General features: G+C 39.5%; 3 protein-coding genes across 6 annotated transcripts; 2 read left to right on the top strand and 1 right to left on the bottom strand.

Annotated features, from left to right (window-relative positions):
- rapsn (receptor associated protein of the synapse) lies at positions 1-5,006 on the top strand. The gene is made up of 8 exons (XM_004069599.4): positions 1-620; positions 1,252-1,590; positions 2,176-2,334; positions 2,914-3,012; positions 3,164-3,286; positions 3,378-3,431; positions 3,551-3,750; positions 3,868-5,006. The coding sequence occupies exons 1-8, from the start codon at positions 396-398 to the stop codon at positions 3,938-3,940; spliced, it is 1,272 nt and encodes a 423-aa protein (XP_004069647.2). The 5' UTR covers positions 1-395; the 3' UTR covers positions 3,941-5,006.
- A 721-nt stretch (positions 5,007-5,727) lies between these two features.
- On the top strand, positions 5,728-10,350 carry LOC101170090 (zinc-binding protein A33-like). 2 transcript variants are annotated; one of them, XM_004069985.4, is made up of 6 exons: positions 5,728-6,233; positions 6,393-6,488; positions 6,687-6,917; positions 9,385-9,407; positions 9,477-9,595; positions 9,673-10,350. In XM_004069985.4, exons 1-6 carry the CDS (start codon positions 5,841-5,843, stop codon positions 10,221-10,223), a joined length of 1,413 nt encoding a protein of 470 aa, XP_004070033.1. In that variant the 5' UTR covers positions 5,728-5,840; the 3' UTR covers positions 10,224-10,350. The 2 variants fall into 2 exon arrangements, with proteins under 2 accessions (XP_004070033.1, XP_020559678.1); XM_020704019.2 differs by having other exon boundaries at positions 9,385-9,595.
- On the bottom strand, positions 10,309-17,388 carry ighmbp2 (immunoglobulin mu binding protein 2). Of its 3 annotated transcripts, none has more exons than XM_011476073.3 (16): positions 17,326-17,388; positions 16,570-16,649; positions 15,995-16,164; positions 15,717-15,912; positions 15,537-15,634; positions 15,263-15,426; positions 14,985-15,185; positions 14,756-14,897; positions 14,504-14,678; positions 14,140-14,322; positions 13,948-14,066; positions 13,762-13,856; positions 11,856-11,979; positions 10,953-11,759; positions 10,685-10,872; positions 10,309-10,576 (listed from the first exon to the last, which is right to left on the bottom strand). In XM_011476073.3, the coding sequence occupies exons 2-16, from the start codon at positions 16,644-16,646 to the stop codon at positions 10,379-10,381; spliced, it is 2,937 nt and encodes a 978-aa protein (XP_011474375.1). In that variant the 5' UTR covers positions 16,647-16,649; positions 17,326-17,388; the 3' UTR covers positions 10,309-10,378. The 3 variants fall into 3 exon arrangements, with proteins under 3 accessions (XP_011474375.1, XP_011474374.1, XP_011474373.1); XM_011476072.3 differs by having other exon boundaries at positions 16,570-16,676; positions 17,230-17,380; XM_011476071.3 differs by having other exon boundaries at positions 17,230-17,380.
- Between the last annotated feature and the right edge of the window lie 479 nt (positions 17,389-17,867).

Here is a 17,867-nt window from a genome sequence, read left to right as displayed (position 1 = left end):
TGCTGAGAATTCCTTTTGCTTGGGTGTGGAGGGAGGAGATATTCTGGGATATCACAGTTAGCACCCAGCCAGGATACAAGATTTTTCACATGGAAATCTGAAGGGGGGGGGGATTTGTATCATTCTTTTGGGACATTTGTTGTACAGTCGGAAGGACATGACATTTTATTGGCCTTTTTAGCCAATAATCATTTAGTGACCATGGTGTTGGTGTGTCACCGCTCTGGTTCTGCGGATCCAGTTTCCCCTGCGTCTCAGCCCAGCTGGAACTGATAGAAGTGGGATTTGGTAGGCCTTTCGGCACCATCCTCTCTCACAGAATCTTCTTCAAGGATCTTCTTTCGCCTCGGATCTACTTCCTAACTGCCCTATGGAAGCTTTTATGCTGTAAACGAATGAATATTTTTATGAGGCACCTTGCTGCAGAGATGGGTCAGGACCAAACAAAACAACAAATCGAGAAGGGCCTGAGATTGTACCAGTCCAACCAGACAGACAAAGCCTTGCATGTTTGGACAAAAGTGCTGGAAAAGACCTCTGATCCTGGAGGGAAGTTTCGGGTGCTGGGATGTCTGATCACAGCTCACTCAGAAATGGGAAAATACAAAGACATGCTTAAGGTAAGCCTCTAACGCCACTCAGAATAAAACATTCAGTACATTCCAAATATTTTGATGGTTGCTGCTCAGTTTCTGGCTGATTTAAATAGTCTCTTGTTGCTGTTTCATAAATGATTGTGTATGAATGAGTTAGGTTTTTTTGTGTGATTACGTTTCATGCGAAGAGCAGTTCTTGTGAGCTTGGCTGCAACTCCAGAGTATGTCACTGAACGTCTGATCACTTTATGTGTCATCATGTCTGCTCAGGACTGGCACGGCTCCAGCTGTAGTAGCTTTTTGACATTTCCACAATGTCTCAGCAATCGCTGAATGAAATGAGGTCAAAGGTGGCAATCTTCCACCTAAAGCCACATTGAGATCATTTGGTAATTTGTGGCTTCCACAAATACGTGAGCTGCAACCTTAGAGTCAGTGTGAGGTGTCTTGTTGACATAATCCCTCTGTGCTCAAACAGCACCCCCCCCCCCCCCCCCCTTCACTAACAGGGTTTAAATTAGTACTTCTTGAAGTAAAAGTGTTGTTAAAAAACACTTCTTGAAGTGTTGTTAAAAACTATCCAATTACTTTTTTGTTTTCGTTTTTTGCAACTTCCTCTCAATATCAGAAGCTCTTTATCCTTATTTTCCTACAGTATGCTCTCGAACAGATTGACACAGCCAGAGAAATGGAAGATCCAGACTACCTGACTGAAGGTTACCTGAACTTGGCACGCAGCAATGAAAAACTGTGTGAGTTCCAGAAAACCGTCTCTTACTGCAAAACCTGCTTAAACATGCAAGGTACCACTGTAAGCCTGCAGCTCAACGGCCAGGTATGTCTTAGCATGGGCAACGCCTATCTCGGCCTCAGTGTCTTCCAGAAAGCACTGGAGAGCTATGAGAAGGCCCTGCGCTACGCACACAACAACGATGACAAGATGCTGGAGTGCAGAGTCTGTTGCAGTCTGGGAAACATCTATGTTCAGCTGAAGGTACTCCCTCTACTGATGCTCACCTAATGATGGGATGGATGCATGGTTTTGTGGATGTAAGGGGTGCTAGAAAGAGTTCAGTCTTTTTTTTTAAACACCCAGTCAAACCTAATCCTGCTTGCTTGAGCTCTGTTTAAGATTATGATACAATACCAGAATGTCTGTAAGCAAAAGTCAGTGACGGGAACCCTGTGGAACTCTGGTTGTAGAGAGCAATGTTAGAATGATAGCTGATTGATGCAGGACAAGCATTTATTACATTCTGAATGAAGCTGATTAAAAACATTGAATGCTTGAAGCAACATAGGCTTGTTATGTAGCAGGAAAAATGCTCAACAGTTTCAAACAGGTTTTAACGGAGACCAAAAATGTGTCAGTAGAAATTCTATAGATTCCTTAGATGTTGGCAGCATCCAACAGATCCATTGTAACCCTTGTGCTATCTTTGATGACCCCACCCTTACACAGAGTTGTTCAGCGCACTGTCTGGTGGGTCAACCCCCAACGTTAAAGTGCCTAGGATAGCACAAGGGTTAAGATAACCACATCCTCAAAGTCTTACTCCCTGTTTGTGTCTGTCATCAGGATTATGAAAAAGCCCTGTTCTTCCCATGCAAAGCTGCCGAACTTGTCAATGATTACGGTAAAGGGTGGAGCCTCAAGTATCGAGCTATGAGTCAATACCACATGTCTGTGGCCTACCGGAAATTGGAGCGGTTGGCGGATGCCATGGAGTGCTGTGAGGTACTGTTTTCTAAAAAAACCATTACTTTCTGTAAAGATGACCTTGTGGAGCGTCTCAGAGTCTCTGACCCCTGATCCTAGCTATACAGATACAGTCGATTTTGTGCTGCTGACAGGTGCAAGCACCAGTTGTCCCCATTGCAGAAGGCCTAAGACCTAGACAAAAATATGCTCACAGAGGTGTTGCTTTAGAGTGTTAATGAAGAGAGTGGCTTAAGGCCTCCCTCTGTTCTAATTATGAACCAAGGGTGAAAAATAGCTTGATGTCATTGCCTTGGAGTGTAAAACTATAGTCAACAAAAGACGGGCACACATTTCAGATTTATTACATTTGCCAAGCAGATTACGCATTCTGTCATATCCGGAATACCAGCATCAAAAAGGTGACAGCTCACATTCCACACTACTTGTCACCTCCAGTGAAACTGAATGCAGTTATGTAAACTGCAAAATTAAAAAAAATCCTCATCACCTACATGCTGGTTTAGAGAGACGAGGGAATAGGTTTAAATGCAAATGTTGATTACAGGTTGGTGGGAGAACATTTCCTCTAAAACCTTCTAACTTGATCTCCAACAGGAATCAATGAAGATCGCTCTGCAGCATGGCGACCGTCCTCTGCAGGCTCTGTGCCTCCTGAACTTTGCAGACATTCATCGCTACAGGCATGCTGTTGATGTAAGGGGCCTTTACAGCATCTGTAGCACAAACCTCTGAAAATCACATTTATTTGCGACTTATCTGTATTTGCGTCTCATCTGTATTTTTTTTTCTGGTCCTGTATGTAACTGAACATATTTTTTTGTTGTCCTTCTCTGCTTGCATTCAGAAAGCATTCCCTCGATACGATTCTGCCCTGGCGATCATGACAGAGATCGGAAACCGTCTCGGACAAGCTCATGTCTACCTGGGAGTTGCAAAGTGCTGGCTTTTGAAGAAAGAACTTGATAAGGTTCATCCAGTTTTTTTTTAAAATAATTCTCGGCTACAACTTATGTCTGGATTTCATAGCAAGAACCTATCACCTCTTTTTGACTTGCCAGGCTCTTGAGTCTTTACAGCGAGCGCAGGAGTTGGCAGATGGAATGGGAAACAAGGTAAATGGATTCTCTCAATAAGGACAAATCCCACCTAATGAGTGAAGATAAAGTATTAAAAAATAATTAATTGGTGCTGAAGTTGTTTGTGATTTTGTTCTTTTTTTATTTTGTGTAAGCTGTGCACGCTGAAAGTTCACTGCCTGAGCGAAGGAATCTACCAAAGTCGTAAGCAGCAAGAAGAAGTCAGAGAGCAGGTGGTCAAGTTCCTGCAGTGCGTTGAGGAGCTCGAACTCTATTGCGGCATTTGTGGAGAGTCTATTGGGGACAGGGATCAAAAACTGCAGGCCCTGCCCTGTTCCCACATCTATCACCTCAGGTACGTGTTTGTTCTCTCTTCCTCAAACAGTCATATCTGCCATCAAATAGAACTCAAATAAATATAAACTGTGTTCTTAGATTATGTGTGGGTCCTCACGTGATCTCATGCTTCCAGGTGTCTGCAGACAAATGGGACAAAGGGTTGTCCTAAGTGTTTTAAGTCCTCCATGAAGCCTGGATTCGTTTGACTGGAAGCTCACACTTTTGCCATGGATCTGCAGATGTTGCGCAATTCTTCACAGGCTCCTGGTTGGTTTCCCAAAAGCAGGTGGCCTCAGGGAGAGCGGAAAATGTTGAAAGGAGCAGAAGATAACTGCTCTGTGTGAAGGATGCTGACCTGAACCAAGGGAGTTCCCGAGTGCAGCTCAGAGGAGTCGGATCGAGGCATCCAACTCATTTGGACATCATTCTGATGTTAGCAGAGGAGATGCTGTGAATCTGTCAACTTTCAAGATAAACTGGAGAACCAACATTTAATTACAGAAAAAAAAACTTTCAAAGCAACAGAACTTTCTGTCTGTCTTATGCATGATGACTATCTTAAAAAAATGAGCTAGAAAGTAGAATTAATTCCCACAGTTTTAATCTCAAGGTTTATTGTTAACATAAACATTAGAGTACTACTCTGTTTAAACATTTCTGTTGATATATTTATACCCCATTGCAGAGGTCATTTTTTAAAATGATGCTTTTATTTTTTTTTATTTCTCAACATACTAGAAAAAAACAATTCTAAATTCAACATCATATTCTATTGCTAATTTCTTTTTTGAGTTGCTTAGTTTGTTTTATAAAATCTAAAATCTCTTAACTATTCAAAAACTAATATGTCTTTACTAACCAGGTAATAGCAGCAGCTTTTATTCCTTAACATTTGAACAAGAGACTGGATCAAAGCACGTCATTTCGATAGAAATTCTTTCTGTGTGTGTCATCTAGGAAACAATCTAACACAAAAGGAAACCTGTTTATTGGTTGGGTTTTTGACCAATCAAAAAGTTACTCCGCTTTTTGGCAAAAAAAAATTGTGCACACAGTTTATTTTATTGTATCTCATTTTTGTATATTCAATGGCATTAAGAGAGAAAGCTCTCACTGGAACAACTTTATCAGTGAGCATGTTCTATTTGTGATGCTGATCATCAACACAATCCTGTAATTGTTCAGTACAATGTTACTATACTTTTTTCTTAATAGTTATTGAGTGTTTACCAATAATATTCCATGTAATTTATTAAACAGCTACTGTTATGAGACTTTTTTGATGAGGGAGGGTACACCAAGCTTGCCTTGTTTCACAGAAATTCTTGTTTAACTGTAGAATAATTATAGCGATTTTTAATGGTATTGTTAATGAATAATTGTTTTTTTTGTGGTAAGAAAGAAATTCTAACATAGGCCAACATGTCTTGAAAATTTGGAACTGATTTTGAACTACACACAGTGTCACAAAACTGAGACTTACTTTGTTCTTGGCTTTATTACGGAGACATCACAGCACAGGCACTTCTAATTCTCATTTTGGAAACTTAATTTTTCCTTTCAAGTTCTCTGCAGTTCAGAAAATGTTGATTATCTATGCATTAACCTGTATGGAGCCTTATCCATTGTTTATTTTCTGCTCTGACTACAGAAAAGATGCCATTAACATTCAAAACTACCTCTGTTTATGCTGCCAAGTGTCAGTTAATTCAGTCACTTCACAGCTATAAAATCCATACAATATATTTTTCTGAATGACTGTTTTCTGGCTTGGAGCCTGACTGGAATGCCTGGCTGTCTTTATGCATTTAGTCAAACCTTGTTTTTTGAAAACACTGAAATGTTTCATTATGGCAAATAAAAAAGGGCCTAAAAAACAAAAGTGCTATTACATAAAAAGGATATTCATTTCCAGAAAGTGCACATGAACTTGATGACGAGTGAAACATCTTTTACGTCAGTATGTACAGCTGTAAACTTAACCTGTCCCTCCAGCTCATCAAGATTTACTGGATTCAGTTCTGCGCTCGGATTGCTCCTCCTACTGTAACAAAACCTGACTAGAACAAGCTTGTTCTCATACTGCAGCTTTAGAGACTCTTCAACATGATGGCAGCGAGGGCCATCATCTCTGAGGACTTACACTGTCCTCAGTGCTCTGACATTTACTGTCTTCCTCTTCTTTTAGCATGTGGCCACAATGTTTGTAACCATTGCTTAAAGAAATTCTGGGAAATGAAAGGATGTCGACTGTGTCCCGTCTGTGGCAGTGAGTCTCCCTCTGCTAGGCCTCCTATCAATCTGCAGCTTAAGATAGCAGCAGATCAGCAGAAGGCCCAGAATCTCTACGTCAAACACGGAGATTGTTTGATTCACAACGAGCCGCTGAAGGTGTTCTGCAACAACGATCAGGAGCCCATCTGTCTGATCTGCCAGATATCCATGCAGCATAAAGTGCATCAGTGCTGCCCGGTGGAAGAAGCAGCCCAACAGAAAAAGGTACAGTAAAAATGGGAACATTTCATGGGTGTGGGATGACATCCAAAAAGCAAAAAGAAATTTGCATCTATAATTGCAAAATTCCTTAACTTTTACTACTTGCCAGAGCTGCTGCTTTCATTTAACTGTTTAACTTTGGAATTTCAACGTTTATGTCAGATTGAAATCTCAGCCATTCTGGACTCTTTGAGAAAAACTCTCAAAAGCCTGTACAATAAAAAACAGCAAATGGAAGAAACAAAAGCCTACATACAGGTAAGCTGTTTTCTAAATTTACATTTTTATGTCTTTTTATGCCTTTACCTTTTTTTCATATGAACACACATTTTCTAAGTGATGTTTAACTTTGAATGTAACTCACATTTTTATCAAGGCAGAAAAGTTACATTTCACCATGACATTTGCTTTAAGTTTTTTGTTTACAATACATAACCGACTTAATTGGCATGGCAGGCTCAAAGTGCTCAAGTTGAGGAAGAAATTAAGAACGAATTTAGGATTCTTCATCAGTTCCTCTGGGATGAGGAAACCAACCAACTGAAGGCGCTAAAACAAGAGGAGGACACCAAAGTCCAGGTCATGCGTAAGAAGATGGAAGACACCGTGAAGCAGATCCAAAGGCTTTCCTCCACCATCAGTGAAACCGAGTCTGCTCTCAAAGTCAGGGATCTGCCATTTTTACTGGTAAATGCTTTGCCAGTTTTTGCTGCTTTTAACACAGAAGCTTGAAAATTGAATTTCTATCAAAACTACACAGTCAGTTTAATTGAAAGTATTCCTTATTGACCTCCTGTGTCTTAATTTTACTTGGGACTACAAAATTATTGACAAATAAATGAAAAGGTTATTTGGCTCAGAATGCACACTTGTTTGGCTATGATCCCTTACATCCACACCCAACAGCCAATAAAAATCGAGCATACACCTGGACCATGACAGAAATTAACGCACTTCGCTGAAGCAACCATCTGAGTAAGTTTTTTTTTTTTTTTTAACCCTTGTGCTATCCTAGGCACTTTAACGTTGGGAGTTGGGTCATCTAGACCCACTAGACAGTGCGCTGAACCTTTTTTCCTCAATGATTTGTGATCTTCACTGGTGTCCATGGATTACATGAAATCTTTCCACCTTTATCCACCTTTGTCATGGTAGGGAGAACACGTCAATGTCAGCTAAGATAGCACAAGGGTTAAGAGTTTTATAGCTTTCTTTTTTTTTTTTAAAAGCAGGAGATCGTTTTTGAAATACAAAAAATTCAGCTTCAATTTCCGGACACAACAGCTATGGATAAAATTTTTGACCTAAAATAACAACATTGTTAAAAATAAACTGAAAATTCCTTTTTTTTTTTGATACACCCTGAATATTAAGGTATGAAAATGTTGGTATTGAGTTTTTTGTTAGAAGCCATCTATATAAATCATTCCAGAAAGTTTTTCCCGAACTGCAATCATGAAAGAGGAGCTTTTGAGTTAAATTTTTTTTTATACATGCATAAAATATCCTGTATATTAAATCTCATACGTAAAAATTCCTTCAATGTGTAGATGTTGTTCATCGTTTTAAAGTGGACCTCTTTCATTTTTTGGAGGTAAGCGGAAACAAAGAAAACATGATCTAATGTGAAAAGTGTCTGTTTCTGAAAAAGTGTGGGACAGAATCTTCCTTCTAACAGGAAGGGGAAATAATTTAGCTGTCAAGGAGGCTCTTAAAAATTTGTTATTGCATTTGCACATTGTCAATATGCACATTGTCAATTAACATTTTTGGAGGTTGAGGTAAAATCAATCAATTTTTTACACTTGCTCTGGTTAAACAGGCCAACTCTGTAAAAATTGCTTTAACAAGTCTTGAATATTCTGTGAATGTGCAATCCAAATTGTACTTGTTCCGTAACCCTTGTGCTATCCTAGGCACTTTACCATTGAGAGTTGGGTCACCTAGACCCACTAGACAGTGCGCCGAACCTTTTTTCTTCAATGATTTGTGATCTTCACTGGTGTCCATGGATTACATGAAATCTTTTCACCCTATATCCACCTTTGTCATGGTAGGGAGAACACGTCAATGCAATGGTGAGGTCATCTAAGATAGCACAAGGGTTAAATCTGTATATTTGAGAAATGTTCAATCACTGTCCATCAGGTGAACAATTGCCAAGCACACCAATGGTTGGTGTGCCTAGCACAACAACCTACTTGGCACACCAATTGTTTTTTTCCCCGTCAGAAAAAAACCAACCAAACAGGGAAGTCATGTTTTACCAAAAACCTAACTATTCTTACGTCAGATCTCTGGTGCAAAATTATTGTAAAAAGGAACTTCCTCATTGTTCAATCAGTAAACAATTACAAGAAAGAGAAAAAGAAAATAGGTCGGTTTTAATTTTATTTTGTTAAAGAGGGAGAGCATCAATGCGCTTTATAAAAATAAAAAGCTAACATTTATAATTGTTTTGCTATGAAAGGGTTTGATGATATTTCCCAGAACTGGACAGGATGAGGAGCTGTGATCAGTGTAGTAAGGAGAGGAAGAAAAAAGAAAAAAACACAGCAAACTATTTTAAGGATTTTTTCAATAAAAGGTGAATGCAGATCCGTAAACAAAGATCAGAACACTTTGTAATTCTTACGGTAACTGGTCCAGAAACAGAAAGGGTCGGCAACAAGACATGAGCAAAATGGGCTTGACAGTGACCACAAAATTAAAACAAACAGGAAGAGATGAGAAAGAGCAGCTCAGAACAGATAGGAGTAATGAGGATGATGAGGAGTGAAAGGAGTGGCAAGACCTGATTGAAAACAGCTGCAGGAGGTCTGGCAAAGCAGCAGAACATGACATAAAAGTTATTCTAAAATTATTTTTTGGGTCAGATGCAACCCATAAAATGTGAAAGCTGAAAGAGGATTTATTTTATTAATATTGTGGGCTTTTAAGAAAATACACAAATTATGCATTTATAATCAATACAGTACAACAATTGTTGCTATTGTCAAATATTCCATCTATACTTGTATTTCTGGATTTAAGAAAAAGTGTTTTGGTCTTTCGATAAATAAATCTGTTAGTGTTGAAAAAGTGTGTATCTATTTACAATAACTCTGTATAATATTGCATTTGGTGACTTTTTCCTCTATGTTCTTCTTTTAAGGGTTACAAGGAAACAAAGAAAAGGTATTTTCAACCAACTCATAACTACTATCTTCCCAGAAACCATGTTGTAATGATTTTAACATCTTATAGGGTCAAATGTAACATCCAGGAGCCAGAGTTTATCCGAGACATTCTGATCAATTCTGCAAAGCATCTGGGAATACTCAAGTTTAAAATTTGGAAAAAAATGGCCAACACTGTCAAATATGGTGAGTGAACAGCTGCCTACGTTTATAAGTCAGATGTTCCGTATCAGAAGTCAACCAGAAGGAATTTTGTTTTTTAGCTCCAGTCATCCTGGATCCGAACACGGCACAGCCAAACTTACAGCTCTCTCAAGGCCTGACGAGCATGCACTACAGCAGAAAGCAGCTCCTGCCTGACAACCCTGAACGCTGCACTAACCGTGTGTGCGTCCTGGGCGCCACCGGCTTCACATCTGGACTTCACAGCTGGACTGTGGAGTTGGGCCAGGTCAAAGACTGGCACATTGGAGTGGTTCGAGAGTCCATCAAAAGAAAGAGCACAAACTGCTTGAACCCCGATGAAGGGTTCTGGGTGATTGGTCTGAGCGATGGAGACTCACTGTGGGCTGAAAGTTCTCCTCGCGCCATGCTAACGGTGAAGCAGAAGCCTGAAAGGATCACTGTGAAGCTGGACTTGAACAAGGGAAAGGTCGTCTTCATCAATACTGCTAATTCCACTGTCATATACACATTTAAAGACAAGTTTACAGAGAAGATTTATCCCTATTTTTCTCTGGGCTTAAATGAGGAATGGAAAAACTCGAGCCCTTTAACCATCTGTCCTCTGACAATCAGTGTGAACACAGAGTAGATGTGTATGGATTCTGCAGAGATCCAGAGTAGTTAGTTAAATGCCAAATGTATTTCAAAAATGTAAATTACAAGCACGCCACAAGTTCGTAATTTGCACAGCTTTAATTTTCCTTACATTTAATTTAAGAAAATCACTGTGTTGATTGGGGGACATTAGTTTTCCTTTTCCGTGCCTTTTGGCTTCCTCTGTGATGCCATGTCCTTTAATTTAGAGTCCAGTTTTCTCTGCAGGTGTGCCTTCCTATTTGGATCCATGGACTTGTCTTTTTTGCCGCTTCCTGCATAAAGAACCCCCTCTTTGCTGATCCTCATCCGAGCCTGCGACTTGGCCTTATCTCCACAGCCATGAACCTAGAGGGAATTGATGAAATGGCAGTTTAGTAGAAATACTTGGTCTTAGAGTCAAAAACTCGTCTGATGAGAAACCGAACGGTGGTGGGCTTCCAGTTGGCGCCTTACCTCTGGTATGTGATGACTGAGGCAATACTGCCTGTTGCAAAACAAACAAAGCTGTCCGAGTGTTAACACAGATGCTTTACACTTGACAAAACTACAAATGCTGTCAGCCTTCATGACAGCGCTGATGAGAGCATCAAAGTCATCGGCGCCGGCGACGTCACAGGCTCCCGGCTTTGTTTTGCTTTTCCCTGGAAGCAGAAAGAAAGATTCGGAGTTAAACTGTTGCTAATCTTACCTAAATGAAACGCTTAAGCCGTTTTGATCAAACCTTTTGTCTTTTTCATTTGCTGCTCCTTAGCTGCAGGGATACTGTTCTGCTGCTTCCTCTGAGCAGCCTCCTCCCTCCTCTTCTGCTCCCTCTTCATTCTCTCCAAGTGTAAACTTTTCAGGTCTAATGACGGTTGAGGCAACGGGTCACTTTGCAGAATGGAAGCTGCCTCGTTCCCGTTGGAGACAGTTTCTTCTTCCTGGGTCAGTTCCTCTTGTCTCACTTTCTGAGCTGGTGGTGATTTTAGGGGCCTGGAGACTGTTATGTGCCTGTCACTGCCCTCTCCTTTACTTTCATGAACCAGACCTAGCTCCTCAGCAATCTGGTGGACCAGCAGACGGTCGTGGGAGTTAAAGGATGCAGGGAACTGCAAATCACTTTGTTTTAAGTCCTTCATAAAGCTCTCCACCTGTTCTCTGATCTCAGCGCGTCTACTCTTGCTTTGCTCTTGCTCAGACGTTGCTTGGTTTTGTGACCCAGCTGTGTTTTCTTTGCAGCTGTTCCCAGACTTCTTCTGCACCGGCTTCACCTTGCTCGAGGGCTGATCTCTGGTCTTCAGTTTGGTGGATGTAGACGCAGATGTGGTCTTTACTTCTTTGCGGGTGCGAGTGTAGTTCTGTGGTACAGTATCCTCCAGGTATTCGAAAGCTGTTCTGACCTCGCCCATTTCAGTCATGTGATCGACCAGGGACTTCAGGAAGGCGTGGTTCTGCACAGTCTGAGTGTCACACACCACAGCGATGTGTCTTCTCGCTCGTGTGACTGCTACATTTATTCTTCTGTCTTCTGACAGAAATCCAACTTCCCCTTAAAAAGAAAAAAACATTTTATAAAGATTTGTTTTTTTTAAGGATGTCATGGGTCACCCCGATAATGATGCTGGACCATGAACAGAGGAGCCACCTTTTCTGTTGGACCGAACTAATGAGAGCACTACAGCTTCTTTTTCTCTGCCTTGGAATCCATCCACTGACTTTATCTCCAGCTCTGGATGCCGAGCAGAAAGTCTCTGACGCAGAAGATCAACCTTTACAAAAATAAAACATCATTGCAGATCAGGTACCTGCAGAAGAGACAGCTTCCTTTTCTTACACCAAGTCAAGTTCTTTCAAAATGTCAACTATTTTTATTATTTGTTAAATCTCTGGGAAAAAGTACTAGATGTTTGTGACGTGCTTTGTTAAAAATACAGTGAAGTCAGTGTGCTCTCTTTTCAACCATGTCTTTACACCTCTATTCATAGCAGCTGGGGGAGAGACTCACTCCTCGCTGTCACTTTGTTTTGTGCGCCTCCTTGAGCGTTCAACTTAAGTCCCATTACATCACATAGACAGTGCAGCTAAAAATAGAAAACACTATTAGAACAAAACCCTCTGGCAATTCCAGTGTGTGACCTGAATGCTGCCGGTTGAAGAGCGGAGACACAGAATCTTTGTATTGACGTCGAAGGAACTTATTTAGCATGCAAGCACACTTAGAAAAGAACTTTTTTTAGACCACAGATTAGAGTTTATTAACTAATATGATGGAAAAAGAGAGCTAAAGGTAAAGTTGCTGAAGTATAAGAGGATGATGGTGAATGAAGCCTTTACATGCAATTAAATGTTTTAGACAAGACTACCTTCTTTGTGTAACTAAGAATAAAATGTGAAGAAACTGTTTTGTTTTGTTTTTTAAACGTCTTTTAGATTAATTGCTTGATCATTTGTATTTTTAATAGTTTGTTTGTGTAAAAACTGTCTACACACAAGTCTGTCAGTTGATTGTGAGTCTACTGATCACTGCTGCTGTCACACTGATTTCTTGTGAAGGATCAATAAAGCACGTGTGTTTTCTCTGGATTTAAAGCTCCCTCAGGCAAGTCACTTGTTTTCAATGTCTGTCAGGAAGCTCTGCAGTCTGCTGGCGATGTGACCGCAGACAGCACATCTCATTCCACAGTCCAACGATTGGTCCATTTTGGAATATTTTCCATCTTAAGGAAAAACCAAAACTATGAATCAAAGGTATCAAGACTCAGAATGATAGTTGAAGTCCAGACAGAGGTAATCTGACAGATATCATTGTGTTGCTATTTTATCTGGAGTTTCATAAACAGGATGTGACATAATGCATCACTCTATCCTTTGTAACACGTGACCTTTAACCCAACATTACTTTCTATAGTAGGACAGATTGAATGCTGACATGATGCTCTCCTCTGTTGTGTCTTTAGAGGAAAATAATAAAGGTTTCAAAACCTGTTGTCTGACTAATTATCTGACGCTACTTACAAAATTAAGAAAACTTTGAGACATACTTGTATCTGGCTGTTTCTCATAAAAACTTTGAATTTTTCCAATGATAATGTGTTTCTAATCAGATCTAAAGAATCTACTGAGAAACTTGTCTCTGTGTGCTCCAGAAGAGCCTTTTTTATAACGGTAAATAAACAACAGAGTAGTGGCTTTTTTGTAGCATTTCATGTTTTTTTTACATACAACAGATTGATTAATCATCATACAACCTTTAAATGTTTTTTCATGATTTATTTTAGCTATGAACAGTGATAGAACACTCCAAGACTTTTCCATTTTGGAATTTAAATTTAAAAAAAAAATGTGTTTTTTTAAACGTGCAACACATCAGTTGTACTTTGTTGACTGAAAATCTTTACATTTTGAACTTGCATGAACAATTACAATTCAATGAGATTAATTCTAAGTTTTTATTTTTGGTCAATTTTTCTATAAATTCCAGATTCATATAAATTACAGTTTAATCATTGAAACTGTTTTAAAACAGCAAAAAATTCATGACTCTGATTTACCTGCAGATTGTATGGAGCGATGACAGCAATGTCTTTGGCTTTAACACCAGCTTCAGTTAAGGCCTTTATGTGCAGTTCAACAATGTCTACCTCACCTGGAGAGACATGAAGCGCAGCACTGTGTAAAAAGGCGAGTAAAATCATCCAGTTTTGCTCTTGCTTTAAAAAGAACTAACAAAGGATGACCTTGGTTGCCTTTGGACTGTTCGTCTGTGACCTCCATCTCTGTCAGGCCGCTTCCTGCCGTGTCGATCAGAAGAAGTGGAGTGCTCGTCTCGGCGACAGAGGCAACGCCTGTGAGATCTCTGTTGGATCAAGCACATGTTTAATCATCTGTTTGAAATCTTAAAGTTTCCTTTTTGATGTGAGGGCACTAACTTTAACAAATGGCTTTCCACCGAGCAGTGAGCTGTTAATTTCCCTTGGTACATCTCCTTGGAGGCCCACTCCATGATGGCACTGTTCATTCGGTACTGGACTGTTAACATGCGGACCACTACATCTCCATAGATCTGAATAACTCTTTCCATGAGACTCAGAGACAATCCTTTTGATGCAGCTCTGTTAGAGTAACAAAAGAGGTAATAATAGTCACCAAAGAGCAATCAAACTAAAACATTTAAAATGCACTCATTTCTTGAACTGATGAGGTAAACCGTATAACTCATTAATAAAGTGTTTTTAGAAGTAAATGCCAAAGAGCCAGTGCAAAAAAAAAATTCAAATAGAAATGTGTGTTTACGCTTGTGATTTGATTGTCGGAGGCAGTTGCTTGTAGTCCCCAGCCAGAATGCATTTTCGTGCTTTCAGCAGTGCAATCCAGCAGCTGCTCTCCAAAGCCTGAGCACACTCATCTATGACCACCCAGTCAAAATGCTCCGCAGGCAGGAGCTTCAGAGGACCATCATCGCAGGCCCCTAAAGACACAGACAGCTTCCTGTCACTGCCTCACATCACTGCAGTGAAGCTGAACTGTTGGTTTCAGTCCACTCACCGGTGTTGGTTGACAGCACAACATCTGCTCCCTTCAGGATTTGGGTGATGGCTGTAGCTTCCCTGGATTTTAGTTCCTTTTTCAACTCCCCTATTTCTCGTTTATAGTTCCCGCGCTCACCTTTCTCCTTCTTCATTCCCATCTTAAAAAAAGAATAGAATAGAGTTTGAAATAAAGTTGAGGTGCAAAGAACTTTATGTTACTACAGAGGGGTAAGAAAAATACTCACTAATACTTTATCAATATCTTTCCGGATGTCAGCGATGATGTTTGCGTTGTCACTCTGAGCGAGGATGGCATCCAGCGAGTGTTTCTGGATGGACTCCAGCAGTCTGGCAGGGTGTCCCAGTCTCAGGACTTTGGCTTTGCACTGTGCTAACCTTTCCACTAAATTGTCCACAGCAACATTTGAGGGGGCGCAGCACAGCACCTGCATCGATGCAAGAACCCCACGCATTGAATCAAGTCATTTTCAGATGTAAAAAAATAAACCAATGGATTGGATACCTTCTGGCCTTGTTTCACTGCCTGCAGGATGATTTCCACTACAGTGGTGGTTTTTCCCGTCCCGGGAGGACCATGAATCACAGCCAGTTCTCTCTGTGACAGAGCAAACATAACAGCTTCTCTTTGGGAGTCATCCAAGTTTGAGTTAAAAAACTGGACTTCAACTGACAACAAAAAAAACATAGAAAAGAATTTAGACATTTGGAGAAATAAACAGGATTTAAAAGCATTTAAGAAGCTGTTTAAATAGTTGATCATAAAAAGAATTACTTACTTGGTTGTGAATGAGATGATGGTTGTGCGTTTCCAAAAAGGACATTTATAATATTGCCAGCTGGTCCATTGCTATATCCATTTAACACATTCAGCGCTCTACCAACAAATAGCCAAAATAAGATTCTGTGTTCACTGATGAAATGCGGCCTATGGATGATATCCAGGTCACACATCTTACCGTTTCATTCGCTTGTAAGTGACATCATTGGCCAATTTTAGGAGGTTGTATAGTGAGTTTGTATCCAGGACAGCATCATCCTTTAGAATATCAATGGCCACACTTACAGATGCTTGGCTAACTCTGGTTACTATCCCTGTGCATATCTGTGAGGTTGCACTGCATCCAGCCGCATCATACAAGCCAACAATATCGCCTGCAAGAAAAGACAACTTTAAGTGAGTAAAAAAATTAGCAAAAATTCTCCAGCCACATTAGTGTTAAGGTGTCAGACTCACCGGGACCAAAGCAGTTGCTAGGAAGAGAGGAGAAACCAAGATGTTTTCTTGGCTCTAGAACAAGAACTGTGCGTCCGTAGAGCCCGGTGAACTGACTGCCTATCTGCAGTTTCAGCAGACAAATGCCTTTGCTTTGAAGATCCTTTAGGGAACGGTTCTCCTGCCATGTTCTAAAGGGAAACAACAAGTGACCAATATACAGGTACAGCTATCAAGAAAGATGACAAACAAAGATGTTCTGGGAAAAAATACACATATGTTTGATGGCATTATCTAACAGTACTAAACCAAACTTGAAGGTTGACATAATTCACACCTATTGAAGTTGGCCAAGATAATAAAAATCTGAAGATGAATTAATAAATGCACAATTAATGCATTTTCTTCCTGCAAGGAAAACTTTTTTATGAAGCTAAAAATCCAATTTTGATTTTTTTTTTAAACTGGCAGAGCCAATGACTGATCCTCAGGCTAAAACTAAAAAACAAGCCTTGTTTTTCTTTACATTTTTTAAAATGAATTGCTAAGATCTCTCACATCAAACACCAACAGGATATTTATGGACAGTTACATACCTGGTTTCCTCTATTTCTGCCTCTCGCTCCTCTTGTAATAGTTCAAGGGTTTTAGATACAAATGTCTCCACTTCCATTGTCTACAGTAAAAAGATGACAGAGATGATCTGAAAATGAAATCTGTAAATTCATATACTAGGAGAGATGGACAAGAAACAAACCACATTTATAAATTAATTTATGCCATCCGAGTCATGGCACTCATATAAAATTTAAGTGACAATTAAGGAAAAATCTATTAATTCAAATATAAATTTATTCAAATATTTTAATCTCACTTAATTTACCTGACATTTAAATATTTTTGAGCCCATATTTTCGATTATAAGAATTTCTAAAGATTTAATCTATTTGCCTTGTTTTGTCCTTGATAAAAACTAAAATTCAACTGACAAGAAAAACGACAGAAATATAAATGTAAAAATGACATTATGGTTAAATTTTTAGTTAACATTCATCACAAAGAACATGTGGTCTACAGTTTAATTCAACGTTTTGTCGTTTCTCAACTAGAGAACATTCGATGAGTTATAGTCCAAAGTCCATAAAATTAGGTTTAACTTTGTTTACTTAACTTAAATTTAAGAATTGTTGAAGTAAAAACCAAATGCTAACAACAAGCTAGGTCACACGATTTCACTGACAAACAAAAACACTCACTTCAAAACCTAATAAGTCACCAAAACAGCAAGTAAATGTACAGAAGGAAAGCAATGTCTGTTAAATATCTCAATAACATGATAATCCGCTGCGAACCTGCCTGTTCTTTGGATTTTTTTTTTACTCGTGTTATTTTCCCTAAACACACATTCGAGCTAAGCATAAAGAGTGTTCCATACTGCCACCTACTGACCGGAGGACCAATCTTCACTTACTGAATCATTGCGGAGAATGATGTATCAATTTATCCCGTCGTAAATGTCATTTAATTTAATTTCATTTATATTCAAAATAAGGTGCTTTACTTCTTTCATAGAACCTTTTACACAGGGAAAAGCAGGACTGAAGAAGAAAATAAAAAAATATTTGTGCAGTCCACTTCACTGATAAAATAAATAACATTAGATTTAATATCACCCAATGACCACTAACAGTTCAGTCTGTTGCATTCTGTTTGCCTTTTAAGAACACACTTGAGAGTTTTGCCTTGATTGATGCTACAAAGATTCGTAAAGTGATTTCCCAACTTAAAAGTAAAACCTGTTCTCTGGATCCCATCCCCACCTCTCTTTTTAAGTCGGTGTGTTCATCCTGTGAGGAGGAACTCCTGAATATCGTTAACCGCTCTCTTCAGAATG

Source organism: Oryzias latipes, chromosome 6, assembly GCF_002234675.1.
Source record: "Oryzias latipes chromosome 6, ASM223467v1".
Classification (NCBI taxonomy): domain Eukaryota; kingdom Metazoa; phylum Chordata; class Actinopteri; order Beloniformes; family Adrianichthyidae; genus Oryzias; species Oryzias latipes.
The sequence above is the reverse complement of the archived record's forward strand: the minus strand, read 5'-3'. Positions and strand labels throughout refer to the sequence as shown.